The sequence below is a fragment of the Dryobates pubescens genome, chromosome 11 (assembly GCF_014839835.1).
Source record: "Dryobates pubescens isolate bDryPub1 chromosome 11, bDryPub1.pri, whole genome shotgun sequence".
In the NCBI taxonomy this organism is placed as follows: Eukaryota; Metazoa; Chordata; class Aves; order Piciformes; family Picidae; genus Dryobates; species Dryobates pubescens.
In genome coordinates, this window is record NC_071622.1 from 19468621 (window position 1) to 19487429 (window position 18809).

At 41.0% G+C, this 18809-nt stretch overlaps 1 protein-coding gene across 1 annotated transcript; it reads right to left on the bottom strand.

Annotated features, from left to right (window-relative positions):
• Positions 1-7882: 7882 nt before the first annotated feature.
• SAMD13 (sterile alpha motif domain containing 13) lies at positions 7883-18604 on the bottom strand. The gene is made up of 4 exons (XM_009900326.2): positions 18476-18604; positions 16954-17038; positions 13344-13455; positions 7883-9112 (listed from the first exon to the last, which is right to left on the bottom strand). The coding sequence occupies exons 2-4, from the start codon at positions 17004-17006 to the stop codon at positions 8969-8971; spliced, it is 309 nt and encodes a 102-aa protein (XP_009898628.1). The 5' UTR covers positions 17007-17038; positions 18476-18604; the 3' UTR covers positions 7883-8968.
• Between the last annotated feature and the right edge of the window lie 205 nt (positions 18605-18809).

The following is an 18809-nucleotide window of genomic DNA, read 5'->3' on the forward strand; positions in this document are numbered from 1 at the left end:
TCATGACATAATCTGTCATGACTCCTTGATGCTGCACTGATCTACAGAGCTGACCCAGTAACTGAACAGGGAATCAGTCAGACTCTGATTTCCTTGTGAAGGAAATGAAAAAAAGAAAAAAATAAAGTCTCTCTCATGCCTCCTTTACAGAGTGAATAATTACAGCTTTTGACTAATTTCTTTGCATGTATTCTGACTGCAAGGCTGCTGCGCTGCTACTCCTCAGACTATACAGTTACTATATAATTACTTTTGTATTAATCACTGAGGTGTTTGAGGTTTGGAACTATCTCTGTAAGATTAATTAAATAGTCTTCCTTAGTCTAAGAGTCTTATCATGACTTCTGAGCAGGCAGAAGTCAACCTAAGTAACCCTATTACTTTTGGGAGGGGCAGGGAGAAAGCTAGACAGACAAACAACATTTATCTTTAGTTACCCCAGGTGATAGCTTTGAACATAGAGATAAAACTATACAGACAACAGTTCTTATCTTACAAACTGCAGCTACCACAGAAATCCTGCTCAACTTCTGGCAGCTTCTAACTGCTGCTCTTACTTTCTCCAAGTGTCATTTTCACAGGCTCCATGTGACAGAGTACAAATCCAACAGAAGTGCCCAAAGTTACTTCTGAAAACTGCAATTAATTTGCCTTTGTGCTTTCTCAGTTTGGCATAACTGCAGTATTCCTCTGAGGGCAATCATTAAAATCATAGTCAATGAAAATAAGGAACATGTTTTGCACGATGTGACATTTTTGAGGTACTTTTCAATATAGGAACCACTTGCCTTAGTGGGTAGGACACAACAGATGCAAAGGGAAGACACTAGTCACAAGCCTGAGATACCTCCTCACAGCAGAACAAATGACACCATGGAATGAAGCTGTCCCAGTTACACTGTTCTCTGGTTACTAACCAATTCTGAAAGTTTCATTTACAATGCTTCTAGCTTTTGTTGGGGACATTCTTTCTTACCCCATTGGCTTGTGTTGTATTGTACTTGTGGGCTTATATCTTGCCATTTCTGCTATTCTTAGGTGCTTGTAATTTATTAATATACCTTGTAAGGGCAAATAAAGAGCAACATCAAAAAACAAACTAGTATTTGCCTGTTTAACAAATAAGAAGTGAAACAATTTACTACTGATCTATAAATGCAAACATTGTAAGTAAAAGAAATGTTTCAGTTCAGACAGTTTTACCTCCAATAAGTGACAGTCTGGTTCCAAATGAGAGTTCACTACCAATAGATGGAAAAATAAATGATAAAGGATTTTACTGAACACTTCACCATTTGCATCTTCCTAAAGAAGGCAGACCTTCACAGCCTACGTCCTTTCCAGCTTATGAGAAATTTATTGCATTAGGCAGAAAGTTTCCTTTGTTACTATTTATGCTTCATTTGTGGGCTTGTAAGGTAGTAGTGGACTAACCTGCATGGCAGAATGAGGACACAAAGCAGCAAGCAGTTGTTTACTTAGCCTTTACCGTGGCAACAAGCACATGTATACACCCATGCAATGTGATTTCTAAAAACCTCCACAGACTACAGACATTCAGCAAGTTTTTAAAGGCATCTCGGCACATCTTCCTCCAGCACTGCAAACCCGTGTGCCCACTTACATGGGCAGAAAGTACTCAGGCCATCAGAAGAAGCTCCTCTTTTCCATATGCCCTTTATTTATTCAGATAACAACAGCATCACTCATTTTTGAAAATGGGGCTTAGACTTGCTTGAAACCTGACCCTCTGGCTTCACTACATTCACACTCCACAATGGACTTGGATTGTTTTAACTGAAAGAGGTATTTTTTTCCCCCCAGTCCTCATTGCGCTATTCAAATTGCTTACTGTGTGTTACTGGGAGGCAGCTGTGATACTTTGCTGATGAAATCACACTTGACAAAAATGAGCAGCAGCTAGCAGATTATAAACCTGCAATTTAAAATACATCTTCTTGCTGATAACAGGAACCTTGCTGGTCCTGGGCTATATCCCAGTAGCTTAGAGGGCCTGAAGCCTCCTACCAAGAACCAGGGTAGTTCAAGTATACAAACATAATTTTAGCATCCAATTCTTTCAGGTTCAACTTCTGTTCGATTCTGAGAGCTGTCCAGGACAGTCCAACCACAATCCTCCTCAGCTGCTGATCATGCTCAATGCACTGCTAGTGTCACACAGATAAAATGTGCTAGCTAAATTCATTAGCCAATATCGAAAGCAGAGGTGAAATGTCACTCTCAAGGCCACTACAAGTGATCTGTCCACTGCTTGTATTATTCCATATATTTTCAGGCTACCAGCTTTCCAACACACATTTAAACCTGTCAGGTTTTATTAACTATGACAGCCAACTTTAAAGTTGTGGGGTTTTTTGTTTGTTTTGGGGGGGTGGGTGTGGGTTTATGTGTGTGTTTTGTTTTGGGGCTTGTTTTGTTTTGGGGTTTGGTTTTTGTTTGTTTGTTTGTTTGTTTCCCTTTTTTATCAGGAATACAGAATTCTAAATTGAACTGAGCAGAGGTAAAGTGACAAAAAAACCCTTTCTGGCTAGAATCTCACTTTTGAAATTAGAATCCCACTATTTGTGTACATACAACAGGCAACCAGCCTGGAAAGCACATGGCCGTATCTAGAAAGAAAACCTATGAAATGTCTCCAGTTATATAATCAAAAAAGTTAAAACACAAGTCAGCTATAATTAGGATATAAACATTTTTCTGATTCTGAGATTAAATAGTCATTCATAGCAGGTTGAGAAAGAAAAGACACACAGAGACCTGAATGCATACACACACTCCTGGACCCCTAAGTATATCCTTTTTTTTTATTACATGTGTAAATGGATTGCTGGATCAGCTGGTGTATGACTGACCTATGGCAATCAAGTAAGAAAGATGAGCTGGGATTAGTTGTTATGTAGTTTCATTACAGACTTGAGAACTCTTGGCTGCTTTGAATTGAAGCCTGCCGTGTTCATCCATCCCAAACTACATAGCAGGACAGCACTTCACCTCTGCCATGCTCATAATAAAACTAGTGTTAGAGAGAACCAAGAAAGAGGCACAGACCCTATTGCTGTCTGCCAGAAAGAGCTGGAGGAGTCCTTCACAGGCCAGGGGGGCAAAAGCAAAGGTCCTGTTAACTGACCAGAGTAAGCCAGATAATACCGTCCTGTGTGGACAGGCATTTGTAGCTCAGGCCCTGGATGGATGGAAGAGCACAAGGCAGCCAGCCTGGAATGTGAACATAAGGTAACAGAGGCAAGAGAGAAAGATATGGAGATAAGCAAGAAACATCAGGGAGAGGAAAGAGGAGAAAGGAATACAGTGAAAGCTAAAATATTAAGCAAATCAAAGAAGGGAGAGAACAGAAAATAATCAGTGAGGACAAGTCTCTCTCCTGTCTGGCTACTTCAGAGCTGGAAACAAAAATCCAAACCAAACCATACTGGAGGCACTCAAAACTAGAAAAAAATTAAGGGGTAGATAAACCTTTTGTGAAGAGGAAAATGTAATGTCAGAAACTAGAGAGCCTGAGTACTGAGGGGGCCTGCCAAAGAGTGTCCTTAGGTGCGACTCCTCCAATAACATGTATATCTGACCGGAAAAGACAAGAGCTTTGCACTCCTGCAGTGTTTCCAAACCTCTAGATTATACATATTTCCAGGTAGAGAAGCCCAGGCAAATTGGCATGTCCTATTTACATAGAAAGGAGGGAGCAGAAAAGGACTACCCTTGTCAATCAGTGTTGCTACACCCAGGCACACACCCACTTCCACACTTTTCTCTTTCTGGGAAAGAAGCTGAACTGCAAATTCCTTACTCTAGTTCCTTCTGTGTGCTGCAATCCATCAGCACAAGAGAAAGTAACAGCTCAATGTTACACTTGAAGCAGCCATCAGTGCAAAAGATGAGCCTCCCCTGCCTTTTTAGAAATGATTTAGCTGCTGCAAAGTCAGGGGCATTTTCAACACAGCCCAGTGTTTATAGAGGGGCAGCTGGATTATAGCAATCATCTGAAAAGTGGAAGAGAACATCTTGAGATGAGTGCATGCCTGCCAGTGACATTTGTTGTTGCCTTATCAGCAGATCAGCTGATGATACAGCAACTATAACTGCTGACTGCTTCTGTAACAAAGATGCTCACGAGTGCAGCATATAAATACATTGGTCTCTAGTACTCACCATCAGATTCCAGTAGCAATGAAACTCTCACATGGAGACCAAGGGCCACTTACAGTCTTCGTGGTGCTCCTCTTGGGCTCTCCATGTGTTTGAGATTACAGCTGCGTTCCCCAAATTTACAGTATCTACCAGCTAACATTATTCTGGGAGTAAGCTGAATATCCATCTGGGATCCATCACTAAATTCCCTAAATACATGGGCTAAGAAAAAAATAATTTAATGACCTTGTTATGTATAGTGAAAAGAACAGAGTCTTTCCCAACGGGAATGACAGACACTTAGTAAGTCAGTCTGCCCATTGCTCCAATGGAGACTGCCCTTGCAGGCTGCCAGTGGTTAATGACAGCCATTGCCATCTGCACCTCCCCTGGGGGTAGATGCTGTCAAAACTGAGCAATGCAGAAGTGAAGGTGTATGGAGGCCTTTGGTGTGATGGAACTGGACATGGATAGGCTCTCATGGCTGACATCTCCAAGCACCAAGCCCTCTTGTTCTGTTAGATGAAGCTGAAGCCCATCCATTGTCTGTGTAAATCATCCCGGAAGGGAAGGTGAGAGTAGAGTAGACCCTTTTCTACACTGCTCCAGTCATCCTACTGCCTACTGAGTGACAGCTGTACTGCTCACAAGAACATTTCAGTCAATTGATTTCCCACGATTTTGGGCCAAAACTCCTACCTGGAAGGGAAGGAACTGATGTTCTGGACTTGGAAATAAAGAACTAAAATGGACATAAAATAATTATTTTTCTGGTCCTGCTCAGACCTGGCCTTCAAATTTTAGGCAATACTGCTATTAAAAAAAAAAAAAAAAAAAAGAGAGAGAGAGAGAGAGAGATTTGTACCTTCCCCTGGACACAAAGAAAGTAAGACCCTCTGCTTTTCAAATAATTGTCATTGTAGTTTTGGTGTGACAGTACAAAGAGGAGTGTTGAAGATAACAGACCAGATAAATGCTGAGTTTTAAAAACAGAAAAAGGAAAAGGACTTGGTAGAATTTGAACATGTTGAAAAAAGCAGCAAAAAGAGAAGACTTCATTTAGCAAGAGAACACTGACAGTGAGGGCCTAATGTGACAATTTGCCTGGGCCATTTCTAACCAGCAATGATGCATGCATGAGTGGCTATTCCCTTTGCTAAAGCTGCCAAGTCTTGTCCTAGAATTATTAAGAGCAGAGATTTTTTTTTATAAATTGATAAAAAGTGACATGTTAGAACAGACTGTTTTAAAGGGAACAGTAAGACACGGGGGCCGGAGATACCAGCAAGCAGACAGAACAACCTTCTTGGGCTGAGAAAGTGATGTTGGTAGACAGTTACAGCCACAGTCTACATACTTTGCTGACAGCTGCCTTATGTGTGCTTTAGGTGGCACTGTATTTGGATGCAAAGAGAACGTGCTATGCATTGTGTACCTACAGCTTGAGAGGACAGTGAACATCAGAACTGATGAATAATGCCAATACATGTTTCACAACCATCATACCAAAAAAGGTATATTGTAATGCTTTCAGATTTTTTTTGAAGTGTTATGAAAGATTCTGATCTATGTGTACTAGTGGCATTATAAAAAGGGCAAGAGAAGGGACAGGGAAGAGGCTACAGCACATCTCTCCATTCTTCTGCTGACCAGCAGCAGGGCAGGAGAGCCAGCTGGTGCTTTGCTACTTAGAGCTGCCTTGAGGAGAAGGCAGCAGCTCTCTAAATTGCTGGTTCTGTGTGAAAGCAAGGAGACCTGCAGCTCTGAGACCATCATCACTCTCACATCCAGTATCAGCTGGGCACTTGGACACCTGTCAGCTTCATTGCCACTCAAAGCACAGGGAGGGCTTTTAAGGAAGAAGGAATTTGCTAGTTGCAGGCACATTAAGGGCATGTTATAAACTGGATTCCTGCATAGCTCTGCAATTCTCAGAACTGCAGTATTGACACAGTATCCAGTAATGCCCATCAGTTGCTTCCTCATCTCAACAGCAGCTGTGTTTTCTGCAAGAGGAATGGTAGCTAAAAATAATCTGGCTCTGACTTCCTCTTTTAAACCCTCCAGTTCTTTCAAAAATATTTTTTTGTTCTCCCAGAAACAGCAAGGAGACCATAACACACACCACCATACTGGTCACTTGCACAAAGAGAAAAGCGGCATTAGAAAGCTCAGAGAACAGTAGGAAACTACCATAAAGATCAGAGGCAATAAAGAAAATTGTTACCATTCTGAGCAACACCTTCCAAATTGCCTTTCATACTTGAAGCAAGCTTTGCTAGGCCTCTACTTATATAAGCCAGTTAGCAGTGCTGATCAAAAGGGGAATACAATCTGGATGTTCTGAATGCAATTCATTTGCTCATTTAAATATATTAAAAGAAAGAACAATGCTCAGCAATCAGCAAATTCACACTCACGACTGCACAGTGGAGATTTTTACTCCCTCAGGAATAAACATTTCATTTTTAACTCTGCATCATCCACAGATCCACAAAACGTGTCAAGCCCACACCAAAGATGCAAAAGGAGAAGATGCAATTCATGCCTTAGTAACATAGAACTATGTATTCTTCAACAATAATTCTACAGGACTGGTAGGCACTTTCAGACTGTTACATGCAGCTGCTTCACATAAACCTTTTCATAAACATACATCATTCTCTATTAAAAGAAGCTTCATGTATAACATTTCAATTGCAGCCTGTAATTAGCCTGATACAGACTGTACCTGGAAAATCCCTAAGGCAGGGATGATGTTCTCTATTCGAGCCCAGTCTTCCAGAAGTTCCCTACTCCCAGTAGGTCTCTCTGGACACTACCAAACTATAAATAACATAATTGAGAGTACAGACAATGACTTACAAACCTGCTGCTAACAGACTGATACCTGAAGTGAGCACAGTACAAGGGACAGAGAAATGGTGAATACATCCCTGTCTTGGATTCCAAATATGTTGTACAATGTAAAGGTTAGAAAGTATACAAGAAAGTGTGCTGCTAGTTATAGTTTATGTATTATATCATACACTGTGAGCTATTATTGTGGTTTTATCCCTTCTCAAAGCTCAACACCAGAAACCATAAGCAACTTTCCTAGTGCTGTAGCATCAGCAGCCACTTCTCATTTGGCCAGTGAAGGCAGGGCCACCACCAAAGGAGAAGATTGCAACAGTTTCTCCTTCCTCTCCCTGAATTCTGTCACCACCTGGCATGAAGCACCACTCTTACCTTCTCCCTTCTCAGCTGCATTCTCTCATTATTTCCTCCCATATAATTTCCACTTTCACCACACTCTCCTGCTTATTTCTTACTTCCCAGTTCCCCTGCCTAAACTTACAATTGCAATCCCACGTTGACATTTCAGGTGTCATTGCAAAACCTTCTGGGCCAGAGAAGATGATGAGCCCAGACAGTGCTTAGCACCATCCATGGGCTATCCCACAGGTGTTCTGGGGTAAATCACCTGCTGTATCAGGGCCAGCACAGTGCCTCTGTACCACTAACAGCTCTAGAAAGACATGAGAAGCACAGATGTTACTAGTCAACTGTGACCAGGGCTTCTCCTTCAGCTATATATAACACTAGGAAAGAAGAAGCCAGAATAATGAAATTTTAAAGTATCTTGGTAGGTGGTGTTAAAATTAATCACAAGAGCATAGAAAATTAAGTGGGTTTGGGTACCTTTTTAATGGGAAAATGAAGAAAATCAGGAGCTCAAATATACCACAACAAAGAAACAGAGAAAGTAAAAGATCTGTAAAGTAAACTGAATCCAAATATAAGCAATGCTTTATTGGGATATAGCAAGCAACCAACCTATCATATAGGGAACTGGTACAAACAGATTGAACAAGACTCTCTTTTAACAGAGATTTATGGTGACGAGACAGCTTCTTTCAGTTTTTAAAGCAAGTATTCCAACCATTAAGCACTAAAAAAATAAAAATCAACCATTACAACAATGACAGACAATATAAAAAATGTGCAGAATTTTACTATTTTTACAAATTTCTGCATAATATTAGAAACCAAGTTATAAATTAAAACTGGAATAAAATGAAACTTTTTTTTTGTTTGGCAAAGCAACACAACTTTTAAAAAACCAACTGTACTTTATATGTAACTACTACTAAAAACAGGTGAAAACAAGCTGGAAATTTAAAGGACAGCAAAAAATGCACAACCCAGTTTCACCTGTCAGCAACGCCTTCTGCTACTGAAGGGGTTATGTTAGTTGTATGTACAGCTTTAAACATTGCAGCATACCACAAGTAAACCTTAATAAGGTCAAAATAGGACCCTCTGCAAAAAAGGGTGAGTTGGCAAGTATGAGTCCCATCCTAAAACTGTAAGAAGTAATAATTTTAGCAAGTTTCTAGTGTAACCCAAAACTTCCTTTAATTGGTTTCTCTCTCCCAAATATGCCTCAAAACCCTTTTTGGAGTGAAGGGGGCGTGGTTGATAACAAATAATAATTCAATTCATGAAATCAAGAATACGTATGGCTCAAAAATGAGAATGACATAGCTCTCCTTTGTCATGGATAGTGTGATGTAGCTATCTCAACATGCTCACTGACACTTCCTGAAAGAGAAATCATGTGCTACCTAAAAAATATACACCGCCTCTCTCAGTTCAGACTCGGTATGTAGTATATTGCCAACTCTATCCAATAGGATATATACTGTAATTTGGTTTAAATTATTAATAGATATATTCTCTCTTTACAAAGTTCCATCACATGAAACCAAATTGCTTATTTATTGTTTGAGGCACAATGTGACCCCAATGAGACAATTTGCTATAAAGAGTTGTTCTTTAGATGTTGTGTCTGTAGAGGTTTTACGTGATACTCATAGATTTTCAGCGCAGGCCCCAGTTTTAATGAAAGTCCAGTCAGTACATCATTTCTTGTCATCAACAGTAATGATTTGCCATCAATTTCCTATAAGAAGAATTAAAGAGTTGATAAAGACAAATGTACAAGTCTAACAGATGAGAACAGTCATGCAACAAAAGGAAGACTATTACAAAGGATCAATGAGAAAAGAAATAGTACCCTCCATTTCCTGAAATTATGTTTATAGCTGCTAAATTTTACTGTTTTTCAAGTGCCCACCTGTCCTAAGGCATAAATACTGTTCAGTCACACACAACCCAATCAGCCTAAGTTCAAAATCCCCTCTCAGCAACTTTCCAGTTTAGGTCTCAAGAACTCTATTTGTTCCTGGTTAAGATACTCACTGTTAAATCACAGATATGTTTGGGATTTTTTTTCCCCTCTCAAACTTTTGCTTTCTAACCTATTGAGATTAGAAATCCTGTAGGCTTTATTGGTTTTTGTGGGGTTTTTTCCTACCTCAAGAGCTTTATGTTTGAAAACTATTCATAAATGATTTTTCAAAGGTCAACATGGTAGACAAAGAATCCGCATCTCTCAACTCCCATCCTACAGTTCAATCACACTGCACTACTCAGGAAAGAGGAGCTACAGGTACACAACAATGCATTGACTGGTGTCTCACAACCCAGCCAAAACTCCCAAGGTTGTCATAGCCCAAAGTAGTATATAGCCTTCTGGCATTCTCCTGCACTGGACTTCACTTTGCTGTCGCAATCTTTTTTTATTGTTAATAAAAAGAGCACTATTAAATGTTGGATTGCTATCAACAGCCAATAACCCGTTAAAATATTTGTATGGTAATATATTGCCAACATTTTGTATTTTTATAAAGATTACAAACATCACACATCAAGCAGCATCCTGCTTAGAAATACTAAATGTTGTCTTGAAAACGTCAGAGATCCTGTCCTGGATTACAATTCAATGTGAAAAGAAAAAGACTTACATTAGAGTTCAGTGTTAATTTGTCCAGACTGCTCTCTCTTATGGTTTGGAGAAGTTTACAAATGCAAAATACATGGACAAACCACCACATGGTCAAAAATCAGATTAAGTGGCATTTCTTTACAATCTCTCCAAGAGATATGACTGCTAATTCCCCAGAGAGTGCAACGTAAGAGTATTTCTGAAAGAAAAAGAAGTTTCCAATAACTTTTTACCCAACTACAGCAGGTGCCTCTTTCTAATCACTGTCGAGGATGTTAAGGGTTAAAACCATTTTCTACCCTCTCTTCTCCATTCATCACAATTCTCTCTGTGGGAATTTTGACACCAGTGAGTACTTTGCTCATTGTTATGACTGATCTGAAGATGCCTTTTATTCTGCTGTTCAACAATGCTACGGAGGAAGAACAGCCTCCAGCTTGGTAGGATCCAAATGGAGTAAATCCAGTATCTGGAACAGGAGAAACTCAAAGAATAGGCAAAAAGCACCTATTCCTTTCCCTTCCTCTTCCACAGGGCTCCCCATGGATTCTAGAAAAGCTGGTAAATACTAAGTCTTCCATTGAACAGAAAAGTTATTCTTTAAATGTATCTGGGTAGAAATGGGCAATTACCTATTCAGAATTCAAGAGTTTCATCTCTGTGTATTGTTGGCTTTACCTCTTCCACTTCATTTTAGTTTTCCACTTAAACCTGCTCTGTAGATTTGTCATAGTCATTGTGGAGTTTGATCCCACAACCTTGTCCAGGCAGGCAGCAGTTCTTTGAAGGTATCCACACCCTTATCTTGCATCTGGTTTGTCTCTTTCATCATTCTGTGACAACAACTTTTTGGCTTGTCTGATTTGGGTGATGTTGTTGTGGGGTTTTTTGTTTGTTTTTTTTGTTATTGGGCAATATATTTCAGTCAAATCTATTTTCATCAGTGAGCTCTTTTGACTTGCTGATGTCAGTGGAACTCCAAGGAATAATGTATAATCATCATATAATCATCATTTCTTACCAATACTTACAATACAGTTTTAAAATAAAACATTCTACAGTCCTTAAAATGTCCTCTTTTTCCTTAATATATTGTAATAAAAAATTCATAGAATCACTTGCTTTGGATAAGTCCAGATGTATTCAGGTTAATCAAAAGAAAATGTGGACTCAGTTACTGTTGAATAAAATCTGAATGTAATAATAGACAGTATGATTACATTCTGGGATATGGATGTTTTGTAAGGAAACCACTGTGCTACTCCTACTGAAGTAGTTCAGTAGAAAATGATCTCCCAGTGTTGTAGGTGAAACAGAATACTTTCCTTTACCAGCTACAAACTCCTTTCTCTTCCACTATATAATCAGGGCAGTAGCAGATAATATTAATTTAGGTTTCTGGGGCCCAGGGAAGCTGCAGTAGAAATGACAGAGAAAAAGAGTTGGCCAGAGCTTCAGCTGCATGCCTGGTGTCTCTATCAACAGAGGATGACTAAGGGTTCAAAGTGAACCTGGCTGTACTGCCGTATGTGGAGGGCCTGAGAGATCCTGATAACAAATACCCTAAGTACACAGAGTTAGTGGCTAGGAAACAGGGTGGAGGAAACAGAACACCACCACTGGCAAGAGGCTAGAGATGGAGTTGCTCACGGGGCTGTTCCTGGTGCAGACTGGGAATGGGCTGGCAGAGCTGGTACGGAGAATCGAGCACTGGCTGCTCCTCCTGCTGCTAAGGGAATAGAGAGGGAAGGAAGTACCAATGACTTCTGCTGTGAGTGTCTGTCCCGCATCCCCTGGCTGCATCTGGGTGGCAGCTGTCAGCCTCTCTCTCCAAGGCTTTGGCATAAAGTGAAGTTGGCAGAAGAATCACAGCCACATTTCTGCCCAGGGCTATCCTAGCAGAGTCCTGGCAACACAATGCTAAAAAGCAGCTTACTTCAGCTATCTTCCTGAAGCCACTTCCCCTCACTGCAGAATACTAATAAAACCTTTACACTCTATTTCTACACTGCTTTTCATCAGGATGTTGTAAATTGCTTTGCCAAAACTTATGAGTTAGCCTCACCGTGCTGCTGTAAGATCAGTAGTAATTACTGCAGTGTTATTGACAAGCCAGCTAAGGTACAGAGAGGTTAAGATATTTGATGAACATCAGAGGTATCTGTCAGTATAAGGAAAAAACCCAGCGACCACAATTACTTTGCCTGTGTGTTATTTTAAAGCCACATTTCCAGGGGTTTTGAGGAGACAGGGCTGCTGGTATTAAGGACTGGATGCATGTAAACAATTTTTTCTCTGTTTACCTGTTTTCAAATTCTGAAAATTTTGTAGCAGATACAGAAAGAGCCTCCCTCTCCCTGCACCCTGCAAGATAATTACCCAACATCAGGCTTTTCACCCTCAACAAGAGCTAAATTTAGATACTGTTATCAGCTACAATCATATGGGATTTCACTGTCCAGCTGCTGAACATCAGCAGGATGAACCTGACCAACAGTAACATTCTTTCATGTTATATGTGGTTTCCCTGCAAAGCTGCCACTAACCAGCTCCATCTCAGTGCCGTGGAAGGTGATGCCATCTATTTTTATAGCTAAATACAAGGGTTGATAACTAATTTCCTGACAGACACATGAAAACCTCAAGACTTACTAGAGAAGGTGCTGAACCGACAACCTAGAGATGAAAGTTCCTCCACTATGGAATAGGTAAGCTGTAGGCCAAGTAAGCCAACTTCCCTACCCTGTTCCACCAATACACCATACCAATGTGTTGACAGGTGAGTTACAAGGGGGGGCATCTCATTTAAGATCTCTGCTTAAAGAAATCTACCAAAAGAAGCCATCCATCAGCATCAGCAGTTACAAGGCCCAGAAATTAAAACCCAACCTCTTTTTCAGACTGAGTCCTGCAAACATATGCTCCTGTGTCCAAAAAAGATTATTCCCCTTTACTGCCATCTTGCCTTTTCCCTCTTCACTTGCACTGCCAAGTTCAATGCAAACACAGAAGCCTTTTTTTCACTACTTCCTTCTCAGGAATTTTATAAATAGTTTTGAGTGTATTTTCACAATACACTAAGGAAGAAGGGAATTACCATTCACATTTTTATTAACAAGGAAGTGAAACTGAGTTGATTGCACAGGGAGACTGAATCCAAGCCACAAAATTTATTTTGATTCCTCATCTTTCAGATGACCATTTTAAATTCCAACTCATTATCCACACCTTGTAGTATTGTAGAGCAATACTACGACTATGATTGTAGTTTAGTGGGGTTTCACTGGTGAAAATCTGCTATGTGAGAAACTGGTGGCAGTCAAAAGGTGTTTCCCAACAGATTTACCTGTTCTTGAAATGCATTGGCTTGTTCTTCAAATCCAGCTGTTCTGAAATAATTCACAACATCGATAACAGCCCAATCAGCAGGATCCGGAGGTCTCCCATTCTCTACTGAACTGCAAAGTGCAAATCCAGACAAGTAATCACTAAATGTGTGCAGACCATCTGCTGCTTATTTGTGCATATTCCACATACATCCCCTCCTTTCTCCCTCATGGAAAAGTATTCTTTGACACATCTGCCCCTGCCTCAATCCTCCTCTTCCATTTGAAAGACCTGATGCTGGGGACAACTGAGATTCTTCTTTTCTGAAGGAAGAGCTAAGTATATGATCTTCACATCAGCCAGAAGTAACTGGTCAGGATCATTTCCTGCAACTGTGCTGCCTTTAACAGTTGGAGAACAAAGACTACTGTGACTGAGGAACCCAATCCCTGTCTTTCAAGGCTGCCACTTGTTTTCAACTATCATGTACTTATAAAGAATTGCAGCATGTTAATTGTTTTCCCAGATGAGATTGTATTTCCTTGCAACACAGATAGAAACTACTGGAAACCATCTTTACCTTGTAAAACAAACAAAAAAGAGAGGCATCAATGCTACAGAAAAATTCCCCAAATTGTTTTTGGATTCATCTTTGGACAAACCTATGGACATTTAGAATAGCTAGGAATCTGAGAAAACATCTGTAAAGCACTATCAGACTGAATTCCTTCTGTGACTGCCCTCTGACATTTGCTTTTCACAGTAGCACAACAAACCAATCATTTATATTTTATCCTGCATTTCTTATCCTCATCTGCCATCGCTCCATCTCAGATAACCTTTCTGTATCTGCTGATTCTTGGTAAAATAGACACAGTGAACTTGATCCCTTTCCTATGGCAATTTAGGAGGATGAAGAGCAAAACATCAAAAAAAAACCCAAAACTTCTTACACATGTTTCTCCAAGTAAAAGTCCCAAAGTTCTTCTGCCTTAACTCTTGGAATGTACTTGTCAACGTGGCAACAAAATTTTGGCCCTAGAGACTCATGGTGCATGCACTTGTCCTTCTAAAAGCAGTTTCTTTCACTTATCATACGGAATATACATGTCTTAAAGCAATGAGAAAAGGGACAGAGTTTCTTAGCTTTACTCACTGAGTAATGACTGACTTCATTAATTGCTTCACTGATTGTCATTACACAGAAGGCCTCATTTTCAGTTTTGCTGAGTGTTGCCTATCTGGCCTTATCCAACCTGCACCTTTTTAATAATTAAAAAAATTAAATCAAAGACATTTGGTGGTGTTCACATTCTGAAGCTTAGGCAGCAAAATGTGAAAAGCACACGCAAGCCCTACACATACTTTTAAAAGCAGCAGTTGAAGAACTGTTTTCCAGTCTTTGCATTTTCCCTGAGACATAGGCTGTTGATTTGAATGACACATCTTCTCCTTAAAATTAAACAAATTCCCAACAACTATGTATTAAAAAGACAAAAAACAATCCCCCCAAACCCCATAATAAATCCTAAAGCTACTGAATTCGATTCTTCCCCAAAGAGCAAATAAAATATTCTGTCTGTTAAAATACCTCCTAACTGTATTTTGCTTACTTCCCAAAATTTGAAGCTAAGTATTATCCCAAACACTCCTTCCCACAATCTTCTGTTTCAGCCCAGGTGTGTTAGTTCTTCATGTAGCTCTACAAATGGCTCCTCTCACATCCTAGGTTCAACTGCAATGACTAGGACTAGGCAGGAGCTCTACCTTAGTCATTAAGCGGTCACAGGAAATAAAATTTTAAAACAAAAATGAAAAGTTCCTGACTACCATCATGCTGGACCTCAAGTGGAACCAATTTCCACAGCTACAGAATATTCAATGGCATGTGGCAGACTGCTGGAGGCTGGCTGGGTTTTAACCCATCTACCCACACAGATGCTCATTTGGCATCTGAACTTCAACACTCTCCTCATTGTCCTGCTCTTCCACATGGCTCTTTGGACAAGAACAAGGAACACCAAAAAAGTGCCATGATTTAGGTGGTCCTAGATATCACAAAATCTTAAGAGGACTGGCATTTTATACTTTGTAACAAGACAATAGATGCACCGACACAGACAAAGATTCGGCTTGCCTGCTTTTTGCTGCCATCCCTGTGCCTTTATTGCCATCATGTGGCAGAAGCAGCAAGGCCTGGACGGATATAGCTGCAACAAACAGATTTTATCCAAGCTACATATAACCATTTGAAGAAAGTGCTAAATTCTTCCTTTGTAGATTTGTGTACATACACACTGTGTACACTCATTTAGAACCACAGTTCCCCATCAGTTCAAAAAAGCCACCTTCACAATTAGTAGTTGAGCCTTTATCACCTAAACTTCAGGGGAAAATGATTAAATATAAGTTGTCCTGGCTTTGACTGTCTCCCTTCTCCTCCCACCACAGAGTCCTCATGTAGAAGCAAGACTGCCAAGTGAAGACAGCTTCTGTGGGACATGCACAGTATTATCTAATCATAGCCACTTGAATAGGAGAATGCATTTTACGTTGATGTGGTGTAATCAATGTCTGAAGTGAAGGAGAGCATGGCTGATATGAGATCTTTTGATTCTGTGACATAATCAGGTGTTTTATCAGCATCCTGAAGTGCCCATCATCATTATCATATTTCTTTAATGCCTCGGAGTCTAAGCATTATCAAGTTTCCTTAGATGGCAAATGGTAAAGAGATCTGAAGGAGAAGAATGTGCAGCTTTGCAGAAGTGTTGCACCTTTAGAGGACAGGCTCTCTCTAGTACCTTTTGTGGTGATTTAAAAAAAATATATCTATATCTGCATATATCTATCCCAGCATGGCTTCTATAATCCTAAGGCAGCAAGGTCAAATTTTCCCACACAGAACTCCACTTCTCAGATCCTAACTTCATTTAGAATTGCTAGTAGTAACCTAAGAATTTCTTACTTTTGAGGATAAAGAAATGCCTCTGAAAGTTTCTATCTCTCAGCCTGCAGCCTACCACACTAATGAAAGTTGTAGAGCAGTGCACACTATGTCTCTGTTTTACTCCCATCCTAGGTCTGAAGTGAAAACCCAGTAGGTTCAGGGCTTCTCTGGCAAACAGCTTAAAATTATCTTTTCCAGAAGTGAACTGACACAAAAGACATATGCTACAGCTACTATTTCTTAGTTCTAGATGGCTGTGCAGTCAGCAGAGAAGGATGTACGTCTATCTGAATGGGGCAGAAAGGAGACTTCCACACACTTCTGTTCATCAGGCACTAGTTCAGCAAAAGCCAGGTGAAGAGAGGCAGAATACTGTTACAGTACTACCACTCATTTCAGTCTTTGGTTGAAAGGAGAAATCAGTGGGGAAAGGTATACCCTTAAACTGAAGTTATTAGCTTCTACAACTCTATTGCTATACAGTCTTCACACATACCACTTTTAATCAATTCAGTGCCTGAGACTCTTCTGAAGCTGAAATACAACAAAAATAACTGAGAACAGGGAAGATTTGAACGAGCAAAGATGGAGGTATCCACCACTGCCAACCACATTAAGTCAAACTACAGTCAAAATCTGTGTGCTTTTTACACAAACTGAACACTATGGATTCACTTACTTTTTGACATCCAGAGAGCCATTTTCCTTGTTTTCCATGTCAACAGTTAGCATGGGGAGGATAGAGGTTTCTTTTACTTCAGCAACTGATCAATAGGGGGGGAAAAAAAGCTGTGTTTAATTATTGGTTGTATGAAAAGAGCAACATCATGTAACAGAAAAAGCATTCCTCAGGGACACAACCATATTTCCACCTGAGAGTAAAAGCACTGTCAAAGACTGCTTTCCTCAGAAGCCTGGCAAAGCTGATTAATAGCTAATGAACTAGGAAAAGCTGACCTGTGTTTCACACACAAGAAATAATTCATGCCTGAAAAATCAAGGAGAGTAACATTATTTCTGATCCTTTTTGAAATCAATAAAATTATTATCAAACTACATATTCAGACACACAGTGATCTGTACTATATAGCTAGATGACTTCATATATATATATCTATTATGCCTTCATTCATCCTGCCACACAGAGGATCCAAAAAGATTTATGATCTTACCCTATGCGAGGCTTTGAAGTCTATAGCCTTGTTTTACAAATGGTGAATTTAGGAAACAGATGAGCACAAAATTACTTATGCCCATCTCACACATAAAGCTAGTAAGCAGAGTTACTAATTGAGCATCAAACTCCTGAGGCCTAAACTAGTATCTTATACCAGTATCTTATACATAGGACCACCCCTCCTGCACTAACACAGCTTCTTCTATAAGTGTGATATACATAGTATGCAGGAGAACATAAAATGTACACAGGAAAAAAATCTAGTTTGTATCCCCTCCTTGCAGTGCTCTGGAGTCCTTTCTCCACACAGCCCTTCCACCACTCCACAGAACATGCAACAATGACCCAAGCCTTTTATTTCTGTTCTCAAGTAAGCCATTTCTATTTCAGAGGCTACTAAAGAACTGACCACGGACTCAGGATGTTCTTGCTGTAACATTAATGGATGCCAGCAAAATGTCACAGAGCTCTGGGAAGTACTGGATAAGGAAATCGTGCTCTTCGCGTGAAACTTTGCAAAAATAGAGGATAGTAATGAATACTGCTGTTAAAAAATAATAAAAAAGACCCTTTATTATACAGCTAGCAGCATGTAAAACACTAAGAAGACAGTAACAAACTAATCGAAAAGATGCATTTGCCTGCACCGCCGATCAAATAACTCAAGACATTCCCTCAATCACTTCGTGGTTCACCTGAGGTGACCACAAAACGACAACCACACCAGCCTGTATGCGGAAGGTCCCCTCGCCCGGCCGCGCAGGACCCCGGCCAGCGACCCCGGGGTCGGGGCAGGGTACCTTCCGCGGAGCCCGCAGCCCCGCGCAGCCACCCGGGCGCCGTGGGGGGGAGCTCCCGGGATTCTCCTTGCCCTGCGGCGGGCGAGGAGACGGCTGCCCGGGACAGCGTGACACGCGTTCACCATTTTACAAGCATCTCCGAAACCGTTCGCCAGGCAGCACTGCACCACATTGTCATTTTTTGGCCGGGAGGGAGCGCGGGGAAGTAAGACAGAAAAACCTACCTAGGAGCAACTAAACCAAAGCATTGCTACAGGCTGCTCCGGAGAGGCGCAGCCCCAGCTCCCGCCCCCCCGCCGGCAGCGGGGCGCTGTGAGGCGGCTCAGTTTGACACCGGGCAGCAGCCCCGCCTGGCTCCCGGCCCGCACCAACCGCCGCCCGCGTCATGGCGGACGCGTTAAAGGCGCAGCCGATGCGCCGCCCCCCAGCGCGGTCAGGGGGCTCGGGGCGCCGCGGGGTCCCCGCGCCCGCCGCCCCGCCCCAACCCCATTCGCCTGTGCCTGCACCGCGGAGGCGCGGCAGGGCACCCCGGGAAGTTCCTTGGGCTGGGAGCAGGGG